The sequence below is a fragment of the Monomorium pharaonis genome, chromosome 8 (assembly GCF_013373865.1).
Source record: "Monomorium pharaonis isolate MP-MQ-018 chromosome 8, ASM1337386v2, whole genome shotgun sequence".
NCBI lineage: Eukaryota > Metazoa > Arthropoda > Insecta > Hymenoptera > Formicidae > Monomorium > Monomorium pharaonis.
In genome coordinates this window covers 22451418-22465925 of record NC_050474.1, presented here as the reverse complement: position 1 = coordinate 22465925, position 14508 = coordinate 22451418, and the positions used below count along the sequence as shown (strand labels likewise).

General features: G+C 42.3%; 1 protein-coding gene across 4 annotated transcripts in view; it reads right to left on the bottom strand.

Annotated features, from left to right (window-relative positions):
- LOC105838653 overlaps nucleotides 1-14508 on the bottom strand; it is a 32794-nt gene extending 18286 nt beyond the window's left edge. For 2 of the 4 annotated variants that reach the window (XR_003625574.2, XM_012684358.3), the window contains exons 1-3: nucleotides 14067-14508; nucleotides 11629-11803; nucleotides 6884-8251 (exon numbers count right to left, since the gene is read on the bottom strand). Coding sequence is in view for 3 of the 4 variants with exons in the window: in XM_012684358.3 (XP_012539812.2) it covers nucleotides 6884-8171 (1288 nt within the window). In the remaining variant the exon portion in view is untranslated. Of the gene's footprint in view, nucleotides 1-6883; nucleotides 8252-9507; nucleotides 9857-11628; nucleotides 11804-14066 lie in introns of those variants that run through there. The other 2 variants (XM_012684359.3, XM_028189871.2) reach the window with 2 other exon arrangements.

Genomic DNA, 14508 nt, shown 5'->3' with positions numbered 1-14508 from the left:
ACTATAAAAGTCTACTACAAAATAGAAAAAAAATTGCTGAATGCGTATCGGTCACTTAAATCATGCTTTATCATTATTTTATATTATTACTTAATATAAGCAACAGTCTTAATGATAAAAATATGAAATAATAAATAAATAATGTAGATAAAAATTTAATTTTGTGCGTGCTAAATTACATTATTCAAGTATAATAAGAATAAAAAGTGAAAAGATATACACGAGTTAGTAAAGTAGATTTTCGCGTTTTATTTTTCCTTGTTTGATCGCGTTATTAAATACTGCATATTAAAATAGGTCACGCTAGAAATGAGAACGGAAATGACGAATGAGTTTCGTGATTCCTTCGCGTAATTTTATGCGGCACTACAGTGCGTGCACAAAGCCCGCATTATATCGATTAACGCGGTATTATCTCTCATTAAATATAAACAGGGGTGCGAATGTCGGGGATGTTATCACGACCAGTCGAGCAAAAGTCGTCGATTGGCCTCCGAGTTTCGCGCTGCAAACCTCCGAGGAGATCAATGAACTACGATAACTCGAAAATGAAATAAGATGCAGAAAGAAGAAGAAGCAATGTGTCTGCCGAGTGTTTCGACTCCGAAAATGAAAATGTTTTATGTTCATCTCCAAGAACACTATCCCGTAGACATATCCCGAACATTTGAAAAACACTTGGAGACAAACACACCACAAGGTTCTCTCAACGCGCATTGCACGCACGTACGGGACGCACATTCGCGCGTGTCCCGGAGTATCTGTAATTAAGCAAATAACAAGGCTTGTTTACGTCAACCGGCTCTCGTAATCTCCAAAGCCGCTTAGTCTGCCGTTTTAATTTGACTCCTCTCTCGGCGTGGCGTATACAGTCATATCCTATGGTCCACGGTATGTGCGACGTGTCCCCTACACACCGTGTGCCCGTAAATAGAAACTTTCGCTGCGCCGCCGTACGGCATTGTTCTCGATAGCGACACTCCCGTAGCCCCGTTAAATGCGACCGGTTCCAAAGAGCGTGGGACATTAAATGGATCGTTGATCGCAAAGGGACGTGCGGAAGTCCGATTCTTCGAAAAGCCCCAATGGGCGGATTCGCGGCGGAAAATTTCATCAAAGATCAAAGCAATCGGTACAATCGGATTTTTAGTGAAAAAAGCAAAAAAAAAAGAGTAGGATTAATACCAATTATTAATTGTGTGACGTTCGCAGGATTTTAAGAGAAATCGGGCTGCATTTTCGAGATGACAAGTCGGAATCTCAGATGTTCACTTTCGAGAAAACGGTCCCGTGTTTATTCATGCGCGGCAGGGTGAAAATGTCAACCATTTACCACGCGAGCATCGCAGATTTCTCTCACCTTTGCCGGTGCATTTTGCTTACAAATGGCTCGGCAAACAGCACAGCAAATCAACATCGATTTGTATAATGAAAGGCCTTATCATGCAGATTATAAATCATCTCAGCCGCGATTTATACCCCCTATTCACATCTCGTCGTCGCGCTGAAATAAATACAAGCCGGCAAATATATTTAAACTTAAATTTTTTTTTAATTTAAATCACGTCGTAAATTACCATTATTACTATTATTACTGTAACTATAGATGATAAACTACACGCTTGACACGCAGGTCATAATCTTCAATGTTAAATTTAGCAACAACTAAATTGATAAATCAAGAAGATAATTTTCCTTTTTACATGATCACGCTACCAAGATTTCTTAAATTACAATAAATAAAAGATTAAATATCCGTTTAATGAATTTTGAAAAACAAATAAAGAAAATCTGACTAAAAATTTAATTTCCAAAGCATTTCTATGTTAAATATAAAAAAATCGATTCTGTATTTTTCCAATAATTTTATTCTATATTTATTTAATATTGCGCATTATTTTGCAACAAAACTGCAATTTTCGTACTTTGTCATATTTTTTAAACGCAAATTCGGACCGTTTTCTCATACGTCACCCTGTATAAGAGAAGCAGGATTATGCTAATATAACTCATCTCGTCAGGTGCGACTAATTAACTATAAAGTATTCACGGATTCATTCTCAGTACGCCACGTTTAATAGAAAATCAGCTGCCACCTTGCCCAAGATTACCTTGCGGCGTTGCATAAGGTCATAAAATCTCACCTTTCCATGTGTCAAGGGTCGAGTCCGCACATCGTACTACTCACGCGATCTCAGTTACGTATCCCCCCGCCCGCGCCACGGAAATTCCGCGTTCCCACAACTTCCTGTTAACCCCCGACATCGTGAACTTTCCCTTCGCTTGCAAAATTTTTCTGCAAAGCGAAATTCGCGACGCAGACACTTGTCTTGAAAGACTGATAACGCGGTAATGGCATCAATTAATAATATAATCGCTAAAAATAAATTTGTATTCATCTTTAGAAACATCTTTAAGTTTTTTCCTTCAAAATCATGAAATTAAATAACTAATTTATACACTCTAGTTTTGTATACTTTAGATTTTAGAGTATACAATTAATATGCCAATTAATTTTGTAAAATATAATACACATAAAATAAATAAAAGAAAATTTACAGTTAAATTTTTAGACGTTTTAGCAAAATTATTCTTACCTATATAAATCGACAAATAAATCAAATCGTCACTTAATAACTGGAACAGTATAACATTATTAATTTTATCGCAAATTTCCTCTGAAACTTCAGTAGTCCTTAACGAAATTTTCGACTTCTGAACTTATTCACCCCTCGAGGAGTAACTCAGACTCCCAAGGTCACCAAGCTAAAGACCAAGGAAAAGAGCCTCCTCTCAATAACGACGTCGCGTACCCTTGCCCTCCAGGACCGCACATCCTTCCTCTATTAAGAAAAAAAAAGAAACCCTTACCTTTGCTGTCGCAGACGTCGCAAAGAACCATATCCGCCGGCAGCAACGGAGCGCGTGTATCCTACCGCGTGGTCGCATCTGCACTGAGATATTTCGTGACGCGGGGTGGCATTGCGACGGGTTGCAAGAGGAGGCGGAGGAAGCTGAGGACAAGGAGGAGGTGGTGGTGGAGAGAGGAAGAGAAGAAGGAAAATGAGGAGACCGGCGTTGAACGAACTACACTATCGATCGATTGGTCTGCAAAGTGTTAATGGTGACAGCCACGTTTACACTGCCGATGTAGCGCATCAGAACCGATGTATGGACGACCAACGGCCCCCAACGACGGGGGTCATGAAAAAAGGGGGGATCACACCGATGTGACCAACCGTGGTGGGGATGCCTGGATCAATATTAGGGCGTAGACTCAAGGGCAAGGGCCGCCCGGGCCTATACGGGGTGTCAATGCACCAAAACGGCGGATCTCTCAAGGAATCCGGAGTCAGTTTTTTTTTTCGGCCGAACGGGAATCGGTATTTTACGGGCTAAGTCCGAGAAAGTAAATAAAGGGGGATAGCTCATTTCCTTGAAGCTAAACTTTTTAATATCGCACTTTAAAACGCAAATTTTTAGAAGCTAAAAATAAATTAAAATAAAGGTAACTCAAAAGTTGCTGTAAAGATATAAATATTGGATGACAAACTATTTGCTTAATATGTATAATAGATTATAATCCAATTATTAGATTTGACTTGATAAATTAAGATTTTTTTAAAAATAGGATTGTCAACGTAGTTTTTAAACAATTATGATATAAACGAAAAATTAATCACTTCTACTTTAATAAAAATGTTAACCGATAAAAAATTAAGGTGTTTTATTAATTTTTAATTGTTTCATCAAAATTTATTTAAGATTAATTACTAAAATATTCCACGTTAAATATTAAAAACTCGTTATATAAACATAATAGACTCTTGTCAAATATGCAGCTTTTCGTTAAAATTTAGATTAAGGGTTCTAGCTCACCCTGTATAAAGGAAATGCGTGCTACCGCGTGCGTGCGTACGTGCGTGCTTGCGTGAATGCGTGCGAAAAGGAATTCGGATACGATGCATCGTATGGCGATATCGATCGCGGTTGTCGTCGATGCACCCCATTGTGTCTAGAATTTGTTATACGGGACCTTTTCGCTCTCTCACGATTACCGGGATTGGTTCCATCACCTTCGCGTGCTGTGGTGCTTGGGAGATTTACATGAGATTAGTGTGATATTAACCGATGTAAAAAAATTATTACACGGACATATAAGAGCAGTTTAGCCTTGTAATATCGGATAATCTATATTTGCGATCGGTATCAAAAAAAAAATTTTCTGCTTATACAATCGATAAAGAAGCGATTAGTTATAGAATAATATAATTACGTTTGCCCTTTGCACTTCTAGATGCTTTAATTACTACAAATTGATGTCAAGTGAATGATTCTCTCTCGTTGCCCAAATAATTAATTTAGTCATGGCTTTTGGCTGTTATCTAATTAATTTCCAATTTTTTATCAAGAGAATACTACCTTTACACGCGTAAATAAGAAAATAATTTAATTTGTTTTGTGTGCAAATAATAATTTAATTTTACTTTCAATCTCAAAAATTATTCGCACTTCCCGATGTGTTTATGATACAATCAAATCGCGAGTCTCACTGAAGCGGATGAATAAAAATGATTGCGTGTCATCAGACCGTTAATTGCACTCGTCGCGCGCGTTCTCTCTTCGTTTTAGGTATGAAAACTTTCGCGGCGCGTGAGAATACGAATTACCTCGGCGCGAGGGAGAAAATCTACCTTTCTTCTGGCTTTCGGGACGAAAGCGCGGCATTACGCGTACGGCAAGGTATTCGAGCGTAGCAGCCAGCCGGGCCTGGGTGTATAGTTCAAGCGTAAACGCGGTATTTCATCGCGACGCGAAAGGATTAACCCCTTCGCAGCCACCGACGACCCGAGATCCTTTGATTCAGGAATTTTTCCCGAGGCGACTGCTTCACGAACGTTCTCTAAACAGAGAGAGAGAGAGAGAGAGAGAGAGAGAGAGAGAGAGAGAAAACGTCGGCATCGCGTTGCACACAGATTATATGCGATCAGCGTAATGCGATATCTATTTTGCGAGCGCAAAATCCTTCGCGACGTCTCTCGAAGAACAAAAATTTACATTTGTATGGCTAGCAAATATTTTATACGCTCGCGCGATTGCGATTATTTTAATTTAACGTAGCAAAGAAAATAACATTTTCTAAGAAACTCCATTGCATCGAAGCTTTGAAAGAAACACATTCTATCTTCATGTTGCTTCTTCTTGTGTAAAATTAAATATTTGTGAATGAAGTTCAAAGATTCAATCGTTAATTTCCAATCCAACTTTCAGGAGATTAAAATTCTTTTTATTTTATTTTAATTCGTAGGCAGTATTTTTTTTTCGCGACGTAAACGCAGCTGACTGTCGTGTTTGACAATTAACGCGGCGCGTATCAACATTCTTGAGTCATCGGGCGGGGACATATGCAAACGGAGATATAGTGAGTCTACATGTAAGATGATAAACCGCAGATAAGAATACTCAACTAGGATAAAAGAGCTGTGCAAGGTACAGCTTTTTATATGTTGCGCACAACTAAAGGTGACGGCGGCGTCATTTCGCTCGCGTTCACGCATTCACACACGAAGAAACATTCCTTGGAAGTATTATCCGTGAGAACACAACGACACGTTCGGTATTTACCGAACAGCAATTTGTATCGTAATCCGCAGATGAAAAGTGACACTAATTTTTAATCTAATCTAATCGAACGATTTAAGACAACGCTTATCCCTAGTGTCAAATTATTTAGTTATTTTTGTCACTTTAAAATATCATCGAGATTCTTAGTGTAAATTAAAATCAAATTGATCCTACATCTCCTTTCTCAGGACCTCGAATTTTAAAAAGGATCATAGACAAACGAAGATGGAATTATTTATGAGCAACGAGTGAATAGACGCAATGATATTTCGAGCCGTAAATTTCGTGCTCGAGAGGCACAGGGTTCGATCTCCCATTGCCATTTGCATAAGTACAGGCTCTTCAGGGTATCCTATACACAATCGAGTGCTCGAAAAGATCGGGACCGTCATCAGCTTGGAAACTTTCACTGCGGTACCAGAGAAGAGACACTCCACGCGTCTGTTAAATCCATATACAGGAACATATGCCAGAGGGACATGCACACACTCTATACTAGGGACACTCTACCCTGACCTGCGATAGTAACGCGAATGAACGTACATGCGTGCGTGCGTGCATGAGGGAGCGTCCAAAAATAGGGGTGCCTCGGTCCCAGAGGGATCAATGGGCACGCCAGTTGTACTGTATGTAATTTTAAACACCTCGACAAACGTCGCTAATTGAATCTGCTGGTTTATAAAATGCCCCCCTTTCCCTCAAACGGACGAGCATTTAACCGCCTGCGGACATTAAACCGATAAACCTGAAAACTTCAACAACCTATTAAAGAAATGCGGGACGCCATAAGCCCAGTAAATATCCCTTGCAATATCTTCTTTAATAAAGCTATTGTCAATCATATGACGTACAACTGATAAAGAGAGAAATTTGATAAAATATCTTTTACACTTCAATTTATCAGAACTTGTTTTATACTTTCAAATTATTTACAACTTATAGAAACGAGCTAAATAATAAATCTGTACTAAATTTAAAGAAATCAATTCTCTGATTCATATTTACTGACGATTCTATACATTTTTTACTATTAATTTACAACTCAGGGCTTACATTTAAAACAAACGCAAAACTTTGTAAGAATTTCCATTTTTCGATCGTCATTAATCTATATAACTTATTTACATATTGAATCGACGGTCCGTCCAAAAATTGCTCTATCCTTCGTCATTGTACGTCAATCATCATCTGCCTCTCGTTACTTATAATTAGATATTTTTCTCACAAGCGAGATATTGAATATTAGCTCGAAACTCACCCTTCCGCTGATCTTCGCTATCAGAATGGAGCTCGACATCGTGTAGCCTCATGGATTGCACGAATCCTCGCCAGTGACTGCGCGAGCGTTCCTTCTCGCCGAGATCGTTCTTCAGGTCCGCCAGCTGCCGGTCGGATTCCCTCAATAGCCCGTCCAGAATATCCGGTCTTTCTAGATTAGAACTGGCCTTAGAATTCTCCTCCGCACTCGCTCCTCCATTCGACGAGTCCTCCCCGCGATCGAGATTACGGGCACTTCGGTTCTCCGACTCACGGCGCAGATTACCCTCATCTGTGGAATAATCTGCGTCCTTCCAGCCCCGATTTTTCGAGTTTCTTCTCCTGCGAGCGGGAGGACGCGGCTGATCCTCCAAATTCGTCGCGATTGCTTTCTGCTTTTGCTTGTCCTTCAGATTTTTCTCCGGAATTTCCTGAAGAATCTTATTACTCAACGCTTTTCCGTTCCTGCTCGGCATCCTATTGGACACGTTCTTCGGATTGTTGTATCGATCCTTCAACGACTCTCGATTACTCCTAGACGCCTCTAAAAGCTTCTGCGCGAGTAACCGAGTCCTGTTAATCTCAGCGCCAGGCTTCTTCTCCTCTCTTTCCGAATCGCTCTTGAATCTCCTGTCGTTACTGTTCTTGGTCACTGCTCTGGGCGAAGAATTTGTCGACTGGAACATTTGCTGGATCTTGAAGATATCTGATCGGATTTTGGCCGAAGTCGGCGCGTCGTTCCTTTTACTCGAGATTTCCAGCATTAATTCCGATCTCTGTGAAAGATCTCTGTGATTCCGTTGCGTCGGTGGAGTGTTCCTCAGCCTCTCTAAATCCTTCAGATCGGCCAGCAGAGAACTATGAGTCCTTGATATCCTGGCGCTACCATCCTCGATACTCGCAGCAGAGCTGCGTGGCCGATTTCTCGAGTCTGACTTGTCGATCTTGTCAATTGGCGTGAGCGATTGATCTAAGAAGACGGTCTCGCGAATCTGACTGATGTTGCGCAGCTTGGGTGCACCGATCTTTATGCCGGTGGTCCTCATGATTACCTTCTCGACTGACTCGATGTCCCGCTCGCGTCCTAATCGCCTCTCCTCGATTAGCCGCGCCCGATTGGCGTCGATCGACGTCGCGAACGAATTGTTGTAAATTGGATTCTTGACGGACGTGACAATCCTCGAATTCGGACTGGGATTGACGGACCTGCTGCTGCGCAGGGGAGACACCCGGACCAATCTTGGTGCATCCCTAGGATCGTCCGTCTGCAAACTGCCTCGATACACCATCTTTCTCTCGTCTATTTTCAGTCAGTTTCTTTCGTCGCCAGAAAGAACGAAGAAGTTTATTCAAGTGCCTTGTTGATCATCTGAAAATTCGAATATTGAATTAGTACTAAAATTTAACATCGTGTTATTTAAAAATAATAGAACAACTACAGAGAAAGGACAATTTTGTTAAAATATCTAAAAAATTAGATTTTATAGTAATTTTGTTAGATTATTAAAGTAATTATATAGAAAACATAAGCTAGTTGTTAGAATGTCGAAACTTTTTGTTGCATTGTTCATGATGCTTAAGTGTTCTTTATATATAATTCTTTTGATGGCTCAACAAAGTTTTTCTTCAGATAGATATTTTGATATAAATCTCACAAAATGCGTAAAAGTATCAAGAGATGATAAGAAAACATTTTCACCGAGGCAGAAGTACAATATAATAATATATAGTAAAATTACTAAATTATATATATCGTTTAACTCTATCATTTTTAAAGCGATTATCCTCGCAAAGACAAAACAAGAACTCAGTATTAGCCGTTACCAGAGATAACCGTCGTTTCAAGATGCATAAAAGATAAAATTATGACAGAAGACTCGACTACGTCAGGATCATTATTACGCGAAACAAAATACGATATTAAAATGTCATTAAAAGTGTAATAATAACTCACGAGGCAACTGAAATGAAATCTCTGTCAGCAGGATCATTAATTATTGCGTAGATAAAACGGAAGGGTCAAATAAAACTGTAAAAGCGAAATTGTCGTTCAAAACGACCCGCTACTCGCTGAATGATAGCCCTGTTCGCCGATCAATACGTAATGATTTAGCCTGCCACCATGGAATTAGTAATGACTCGCACGTCGACATTAATCTATGCAAATTACAGCGGTGAAACTCTAACGCCGTTATGGAACAAAGCTCACGCTCGACCGGACATGTTGATGTAATTCTAGTCGTTTAAGCAAAAATTTCTGCTGCGAAACGAGCTCGAAGACGCACTTGTTCGCTACTTATACGGCGCGAACGACGGCTCTCTCGCATTTTTCAAACTAATGCAATTGTAATGGGTTCCAGGATAGCTATCAACGGTGAAATATTAATTCTATTAAATATTAACGTTAGAAATCAATAAACACGTTTGTTCATCCGGCAAGTTCGCTCTTCCTCCCGCAATCTTCTTCTCTTCCTTTCCATTTGCTTTTTTAACAAGATTGTTGTATTATACATATATGTATTCTTCAAAAACCTGATGCATTTTTTAATCTTTTTTCGGAACGCTTTCTAAAAGCGTCTTCTGTTCTTTTTTAATAAAAATAAGAAAAGAAGAAATGCATTCTACCTGCTGCGCGTATCGACGCCGCCGACGAGTTAATTTGATTCGCAGGACCGTCCGATTTTTGAGTCCCGTTTGTTAATTCACTTTGCACAACGACCGCCGTCCGATCCTCGCGGCAGACTTATACGGCGCGATGAGAAAACACCGGGCGGCTTTTACCGTTCGCCGCGTGCTTTGCCTCCAACTCTCGCAAGGTCGTTCCGCGAATGTTCGAGTATCACCGACCACGCTGAAAATTACCGTCTCGGGCGATGCAACCGGGCTCCGTCGCAAAGGGAAACGCGCGCGGCGAGACTTTTTGTTGTTAAAAAAAAAAGAAAGAAAAATACGAGCCCGTAATCGACGAGAGCGTGTCACGGTTCTCCGGAGGACTGCCGCAGGTAGCTGCGCTTCATGTGGGCGTTACGCCACGCAACGCGACGCAACGCAACGCATGTGGGCAGCGCGACACCCGGCCGCGCGCACGTTTTGCAACACGCGCACCTCGCGCTCGTCTCCGCTCGCGTGTAGGAGGCACCTCCTCGCGCGCCGCGATCGTCCAGCGGTTGCATTCTAATCGCGACCGCGGCGTCGAGGAATCGAAGATCGTTCGATTTTATGCGCGGAGATCCAGAGTTGACAGCCGCGTGTGTCTCTCTTTTTCTCTCGCTTTTTCTCGGAGAGCCCATAAATGGCCAGCGGGAACGATCGGCCGCGCGCGATGTCTCCTGCAATCCGAGACAGATCGATCATCGCCATTATCGATAATTACTACGCGAGTGCAGTAGTTGTCGACGTGATATAATCCCATGATATAACATTTTGTTTTTGCACGCTTCAGGTCCGCGAGCGAGGCTGGTCCGCAATTCGCGATGTTCTTGGATTCTATTGTCAATGCGGTAAAGTTAATGTCTAACGGACCGTTAATTTGAAATGATAAAATCTACGGTTCGCGTATACCTGTTACGTGACACGATACTTACGTATGGTAATAAAATACCTGCAGCCCGCCGACGAGCACACGGTCCCGCTAGGTATAATTAGGTACCATTATGATAAATCGCGCGAGTTAACGAAGAAAACAAAAGCGCGAAACTTTCCGAAACGTTTCACGGTAGCGAACATAATTAGGAATAGTGTGTCTCGTAATTTGGATTGAATGTCAGCCCGGTGTACCGTTCGGCTTGTCTAGAATTTAATATTAATTAGTGACAAGCGTAATCCTCAACACAATCACTAATTCTAAGTGATCCCGATGTTTCTTCCAGAAATTTATTTCCCGAATGACTAATCGGCGACACAATTATTTAATAATTGTGATTAATTCCGCATGTAAGCTTATATCACTTTTGTCACGATCTTAAAATAAAATAATAAATGAGAGAAAACAAAAGAATTAAAGTTAAGATTTGCTCCTTTTTTTTCATAGAATTTATGGCATACTTCAGTTAATAATTTAGTGTAACCTTAAGAAAAATTTTAATCAATTTTTTTGTAATTGGATTCGTCCTGCTTATAAAAAAAGTTGTACAACTGACAAGCCTGACACACAAACGTTAATGAAAGCATTAAGATTTAAAAATACAGATATGAAAGTACGTAACTTCTAAGTCCGTAACGCTTACAGAATTTAATGAAATAAATAGCAACAGAAGAGATTTATTTCAAAATTCACTTTCTTCACGAAGACTGATTATTTGGGGCTCACATTCTACTCTCACCCGAAAATTATACATGCAATTTGAAACGAAGATCGCTAATGAGAGGAAGGCACGACACAAAATGTAATTTTATACCCTATCTACGAATCACATTGGCATTTACCCCGGGCAGTCACGTTCGCTTTAACTGAACCAAACGATCATCGTCGATGCGCCTGAATCCGCGAATTCGTCACGCCGCGCCAGAGACTCGCTCGCTTCTATGAAGAAGCGAATAAACGCGTGAATCTCGCACGCACGCACGTAACGGAATAAATGTCGTTTCCCGCATGCTCGGCCGAGGGAAATTCGAAATCGTTCATCACACGTCGACGCTTTTTACACTTCCGGCAGCATTCCGTGCGAGTTCAGAAAGAAAGAAAGAAAGAAAGAAAGAAAGAGAAAGAGGGGAGAAAAGGCAAGGCGAATGATTACACGAATTTACCTATTCTCCTTATCGTGCTATTCGACTCGTGAGATTGGCAAACTAAGAGACCGTGAGACTCGCAAAATCTCGTTGGACGGACGAATCGCCCTTTTTTCTCCTCGTGGTGATTCGATAACGGGAAACTCCAGCTCGCAGTCGCGGTTGGTCTCTCTTTCTTTCTTTCTCGTTAGATCTGCAACAAGAAAATTCATGCATTTTCCATTAGTAGTACGCCATCACGAGCGGATCATTTTACGGTTTTCCACACGTTAGTGGCAGTGCGTTGCTCCCGTTCTCGCCGCTCTTTGTTGATCGAGTAGGCCGACAAGTCGCCGCCCGCCGCCACGTTTAAGTAGATCGATCCGTGAATAAGTTGGAATATAAAGAGTTATCTCGACCCGTCGGTAATTCAAATAAGACTCCGTTGCGTTAACGTAAAACGCTGACCCAATTTCACCTCGCTCTCTGTATAAGGCGCGCGAGGTTCTCCAACGACGGAAGAATGCATAGATTAAGAGAAACGATACTGATAAATGCAATAAAAAAAAGCAAGTTACGCAAAGCTCGTATCAGACTAGTAGATTGAGGATTACAAATTGAAGATTAAATGTCTACCAATCAGATAATTTTAATTTCAATAGGTTTCGTTCCGATTCGTTGAATTCTAATCTCCAATTTTCAATCTTCAGTGCATATAACCTAAGTTTAACAATACGTAAAGTCACAAAACTAATTGTTCGAACGTTGCGAATTTATTTTATGCCTGTACAAATTTACTTTCACATCCTACGTTCGGGCAATTTGCTTCGCAAATGTACATGAAATAATATCCTCCAGATATTATTTCCATAAAGAAGAGATTTCCTATTATAGCACTGGTAATTTCCATTTGCCTTGAGGAAGGACGCGGCGGTCAGTTCTTTTCGCTCGCTTTCAGAACGGAGGGAGACGACATGACAGTATGTTTTTCTTTTTCTCTCGATTCTCGTACACCTAACCGAGAGAGCAATTTCTCGGGAGATGTCTACATTTAACCGCCGTGTCTAATGATTGCGCACGCGGAGCTACTTCCCTTCCACTTCGGACGTCGCACTTTGATTACGTCGGTATAATGCGGATCGCATCTCCGTCAATCTCCGTGTGAAACTTAGCGGATCGACTTCCTTCGCGAATCATAGCCATTCCGAACGGGCCGCGGAGTGATCCAATTCCTCGTAAGTGGATGAGAACCGACGGCGAGCCGTTCCCGTCGCCGGCGTATTCTGCAACAGCAGCTCGGCGAGCTCCAGTCCCAGAAAGTCGTGTAAGCGCGCCTCGCGCTCTGCCCCCGACATTTACGATCCGCTGCCGAAGCCGCTTCTTACAGCCGAGCGTGATGTAATCGAATCAAACGTAATTCGCCCGTGCAACACAACACGCTGTTGTCCGTCCGAAGGCCGCTGTATACGTCGAATTCGCAACGCGATGGACCTCCCGCTATTTAAAAATCTCGCGTGATCCGCGCGTTTGCCCTTCAAATTTATCTCGATTTATCGTCAGTCATCGAGCCGTATCGAAAGATCGACATTCCGTCGCAACTTATCTTTCGCGCGATAAAAAAAAAAAAGATATGAAGTGCGATTCATCACGCATGACACAGAATTTCGCGATTCGGACGTCGAAATAATTACCGCCAGCCTCGGGACGTACGGCAATTGCATAACTTTCCACGTCGGCGACGAGCACGATTGTAACGGTTTAATTAAAATTTCTGATTGCATCTCTGCTCGCTGTATTATAGCGCGCGCCTCCGAGCTGCTGCTCCACGCTTCGGAAGCCGCCGCCCGACTTCCGTGAGTAAGAACGCCTGATTTACAAGCCCGCGCGCTTTTTTTTTTTTTTTTACCTCGCCCGCAATCTCGTCCTTAACCGCTAATTTGTTACCGTATCTCTTTTTTGCCGGTAACGGGGCGCAAGCGGATCGTTACGATCGGTCGTGAGATCGCGGTGAATTTACGATGAATCCACGTTGATCGATTTAGAAATCTCATCGTCGTCGGGTGACTTTTGAATTCCTCCTGAACGATGCGCGCGATCTGCGCGCCTCGTCCATTCGATTACACAGACGCGTTACGTTCAATCGCCATTCGATCGCTACACTTTCTCCGGCGCGAATTACTGCATCGCGAATTTTATTTCTCTTTTCGTACGCATCCGGTTTCTCTCTCGTTCGTTAACCGGCGCGAGTTTCGAGCGCGCTGCAAAAAAAAAAAAAAACGAACGCACCGATGCGTCGCGCCGATAGCGCGTATGTACGCATAAATTTGCCATCATCTTTCGACAATTAGCTTATTCTCCTCATTCACGGAAAACGATGCAAACCTACCCCTGACGCCCAGCGCAATGCCGCTTCCGCCTCCGTACAACAATACAATTAGTTCCGACTATGAAATTTCGCTAATTGGTCTCTTAATTACCTTCGCGACGTCCGAGTGATCCTAAAATCGTGAGTCGCCGATTTTTCTCGGCGCAGATCGCGCGCTCCCTCCGGCTGCAGTCTCCTCTTCCTCTCCTCTTATCTGTTTTCCTGGGCGCTTGCGTGTCGCGCGTTTAGAGGATACGCGATAGCACTTTTTGAGGACTCTCAGCACGCGCGTCCGGAAGAAGAGAGAACTTTATCGACGAGAACGTTCCACGCGCGCCGTAACAATTAGCACGGAACCGCGCGGCTAATAGCTTCTCACATCGCGCGTCCGCGCCGGACACGCGCCGAATCTCTCCGCCGAAAGTGCGCGCGAAGTGCGAGTTTCTCGCCGCGGCGCAGTTTCCTCCTCTCGCGCCTCCTACCACCGATATCTCGCGAACGCGCTTTTTTTCCGCGCGTTTCTGTATCTTCAGACCGGAATTGTATTAAAAAGA